At 46.5% G+C, this 4,105-nt stretch overlaps 1 protein-coding gene across 1 annotated transcript; it reads left to right on the forward strand.

The window, feature by feature from the left end:
* Positions 1-311: 311 nt before the first annotated feature.
* id4 (inhibitor of DNA binding 4) lies at positions 312-3,849 on the forward strand. The gene is made up of 3 exons (XM_068735948.1): positions 312-1,098; positions 1,626-1,691; positions 2,424-3,849. The coding sequence occupies exons 1-2, from the start codon at positions 622-624 to the stop codon at positions 1,671-1,673; spliced, it is 525 nt and encodes a 174-aa protein (XP_068592049.1). The 5' UTR covers positions 312-621; the 3' UTR covers positions 1,674-1,691; positions 2,424-3,849.
* Positions 3,850-4,105: the final 256 nt, after the last annotated feature.

Consider the following 4,105-nt stretch of genomic DNA (forward strand, 5'->3'; position numbering starts at 1 on the left):
GCGCTAAAGACGCAAACACAACGCTAATCAGCCTCGCGTGTTGTGCAAATATATATCCATGTATATTATATATCGCCGAAATCTCCAAGAGAGGCCTCCTTCACGGACTGGACGTAAAAGATACTCGATACTTTTTTCCTTCTTCTTTGTGCGGCGGTGGTAATGCGGAATTGACTGTTTTAAATTGCCTCTCTCTCTCTCTCTCTCTCTCTCTCTCTCTCTCTCTCTGTCTCTCTCTCTCTATCTCTCTCTCTCTCTCTCTCTCTCTCTCTCTCACACACACACACACACACACACACACACACACACATACACACACACACCTCTCCTGCCAACAGGCAGCCCACCGCAGCGCGCAAAGAGACACGCCTTTTTCTCGGCTCCGTTGTTGGGTCGGTGGGCAGCGGGCTGCCAGTGATTGACCAGCTCCTCTCCCTCGATCTGTCAGCCGTCGGGCTTGGCGCCTCCCCTCTCCTCTATAAATGTAGGAAATCTATTCGCTCCTTTCACACCGAGCCTGCCGAAGTACTAGGAACTGCTCGGCTCCGCGGGATGTGTTGACAAGACTACAATTTCGCCTTTCGGTCGTTTTTTTTATTCCCTTTGCTTATTTGCGGCTGTATGCACAGTAGCTTTTCGTCTCTAAAAATCTTTCCTGCTACTAGAGACGTATTTCTTTCCCCCTCGTTGTCTCTGTCTCCGAGCCGTTGGTTTTCTAAGATGAAGGCTGTTACTCCGGTCCACCCCCAGGACTCCTCCTCCGGCGGCAGCCCGCTCTCGCTGCACTATCTGTCGAAGCAGAGCCTCAACATCGCCCGGTGCAGGGTGGAGGAGGACGACCTGTTCTGCCTGCAGTATGACATGAACGACTGCTACAGCCGGCTGAAGCGCCTGGTGCCTACCATTCCGCAGGATAAGAAAGTCAGCAAAGTGGAGATCCTCCAGCACGTCATAGACTACATCCTGGACCTGCAGCTGGCCCTGGAGACTCACCCATCGCTCCACAAACAGCAGCCACAGCGGACCGGGACCTGCCCTCCCCCGGCCTCCAACCCGAGCCGCACGCCGCTGACGGCGCTCAACGTCGACCACCACCAGGTAAGCTTTAAACCGGGGGACGCGGCTCTCCACCGTCTCCTCGTTTTTCCAACGGGGACTTTATCGGGGACCCCGATTTAGCTGCGTACCAGACCCCCGTACACCGCCAGGCAAACAAAGCGCGTCATTCCCGTTATGTGTCATTGTCCTTTCACTGTGGGGGATGAAAAAAAAACAATGGAAGTAGCACACACCTCACAGCGCAACCTTGAAAAATCGTGCGTAAAAAAACGTATTTGGCGTGGGTTAGATTGCGCACTTGATTGCGGGCTTTTACAATTTGCATGATAATGTCGGCACTGTGTCAGAGGCCCACCTTATCCCATGGGCTGGTGAAGTACCCCAGTCTGCAGCCCACTCCACTGCGCACAATGAGGGCAATTTGTTATTCATAAGAGCATTTATTACGGGAGATATAGCCGCCGCTCTGCTGCATATCATTTAGTCTGCGGGGATTTAGGCCTTTGCCTTTATTTAGTCTTTATCCAATGACATGTTTCTTCATCTTCTTCTCCTTCTTTTTGTAGAGGACGTCAATCGTCAAAAAGCCGGAGGACTCTATTTTATGCCGCTGAGATACAAACACTGCACTGGTAAGTTGACTTAAAATAGCATCGTCATTATTTGAAATGTGGTTTTTTTTTTCTTAGTTTACACTCAGAAGTTTGGCTTTAAAAAAAAAACACAATCAGGGATCCCAGTAGAGACACCACATCAGTGGAGCCATCCCCATTAACTTGATTATTGTAGCCTATGTGAGGTGCAAATTGACAGTCTCTATAGAGAGCAAAGAAAGAAACAATAATAATTGAGGAACACACGAAAATTGGCACCGACCTCAGAGGCAGCTGTGCTTCTTGCGCAATAACTGTCACCGGTGTAGCAAGAAGAGAGGGTTAAAACCTCAGCTTGCCCTCTCTTTCATTCTCTCTCTCTCACACACACACACACACACACACACCTTCCTCCTTCTCTCTCTCTCTCGCTCTCTCTCATTCAGTCTCTGTCTGTCCCTCTCAGTCCCATTCAAGCTGCTGATTTATAGCATTGAGTCTAAACATACCTGGATAAGGCCAAAAAAGCTTGGTGTGTGTGCGTGTGTGTTACAGTCTGTGTGTGTAGGTGTGTGTGTGTGTGTGTGTGAGAGAGCCCCGAGGAGCCCGCACTTGTTGTTTGACCTGGTTTGTTTTGGGTTGTTGATCAAGCATGGTCCTCTGTTTTGTCGGTGGCGCCAGTCAGTCTGGAGCTCAGCAGCTCACCCCCCTCTCCTCCTCCTCCTCCTCCTCCTCCTCTCTTCCCACCCCGCTATTCATCCCCCTCTACAGGTGTGTAGGCCGCACAGAGCCGCTCCAAAGCCAGCAAAGCTTCGCCAGGGACTCACACCCAACTGGAGGCACCGATCACAAGGGGATTTGGAAAAAATAATAATAATAATAAAACGCCGGGAGGAATTCAACCCAAATAAAATCACCAGTCATTTCAGCTTTTTTTTTTGGTTCCATCGAGCAAGGCAGTCAGTATGTAGACTTCTCCTAGTCTCCTCTACCTGTCACTTGAAATCTTCTCCAATTAAAGCAGGAACACGGAATCCCCACGCCGAAGAATTTTTTTGTCGGAAACGGGCGATGAAAACTGTCCGTGAATTGTGCTTAAAGAATTACTAAAAAGGACTCCAGTTTAAAGCTTTACTAAACTGCTAAAAAAAAGAAAAATGGTTGTACATGTTTTGGACATCTATTGTTTCAAATAGATGATTTGTGTTGAACAGGGGGCGTCATCCCCTGGAGCTGTAAAATGTTTGATATTGTAAAGAAGAACGATTTCCGATTCGAGACGATTAAGAATGTACATATATAGAGACACAAATGTTCTATAAAAGTATGTGGAAGGAAGACGTATATGCTCAAAATAGACTATTGTAATTATAAGATATTTTTATTAAAACCTTTTTTTTGTTTGTCGTTATGTAAATATGGTGTTTCGACCTTTTGAGTCTCTTCGTGGATGGTTATGCTCTGCCGATAATGTCCTCACATGATGATATATCAGTTATTTCTCTTTGAAGTGTTTTATTTTTTGTTTTTGCAATAGTTGAATATGTAGCATGTCAGGCTCACTGCGGAGACGCTGAATGTGCTCTGAAGCACCCCCCCCCCTTATAGAAACCCGTGGTGGAGTTCAACACAAGTTCTTTTGATGATTCGGCCCGCTCTTGCTTTCACTTGAATTGTTTTGTACTCATTAACTATGACGACTTTGACCCGCTTGGAGCACCAGGGTCGCTCTGCTGTTTGATTCTTTTTTTTGTATTGATTCTGTTACATTGCACTCTTTGTTAAAAAAAAGAAAGAAATCTTGAGAGTTACGGCACTTCTGACAGTGTTTTGCAACACCTCTTTAAAAGAACGTCTCCATTCCTTTTTTTTGTGCGGTCGCAGCTTCTCCTTGAGAAGTTAATGACTGACGCCGTGAAAATCATTCAACTCTGGTTATGAATTGATGAAATATGTGAACATTAACAGACTCCTTCTGGACAATGACCAGACAGGCGATGTCTTTAGTTGTGAAATGAAGCAGAGAGATAGAGAGACGCCTTTTATTTTTCATTGTGACATCGAACGCCGACTTTACCTCACCACCCTCCTGCCAGTGTGAGAGGGCACTTGTACATTACTGTCAGCTGCACTGTTGGACTTGACCTTCACTGGCTTGTGAGGAGTTGTCAAAAACAATTAAAGTTTCCAGGAAGAATTGTGTGTCGTCTCCAGTTTTGTCTCGAGGGTGGGCCGTCTCGGTTTTTATTGCTCTCCGTGTCCCAACACTGTCCCACCAAATAATGAGGAAGAGGAGGAAGGTGTTTTGGTATCCATTACTGAAAAAATATATCGATAATAAAAATATATAAATCCAAACGTGGGTGACTGCATGACTTTCATGCAGTTGGTGCTAAAACAGCCCTGACACATTGAGCTGGCTCGTGACTGGAAACCAATGTGACATCAGAACC

Source organism: Cebidichthys violaceus, unplaced genomic scaffold (genome assembly GCF_023349555.1).
Source record: "Cebidichthys violaceus isolate CVI_PGR_0920_01 unplaced genomic scaffold, fCebVio1.0.p SCAF_7, whole genome shotgun sequence".
Taxonomy (NCBI): Eukaryota; Metazoa; Chordata; class Actinopteri; order Perciformes; family Stichaeidae; genus Cebidichthys; species Cebidichthys violaceus.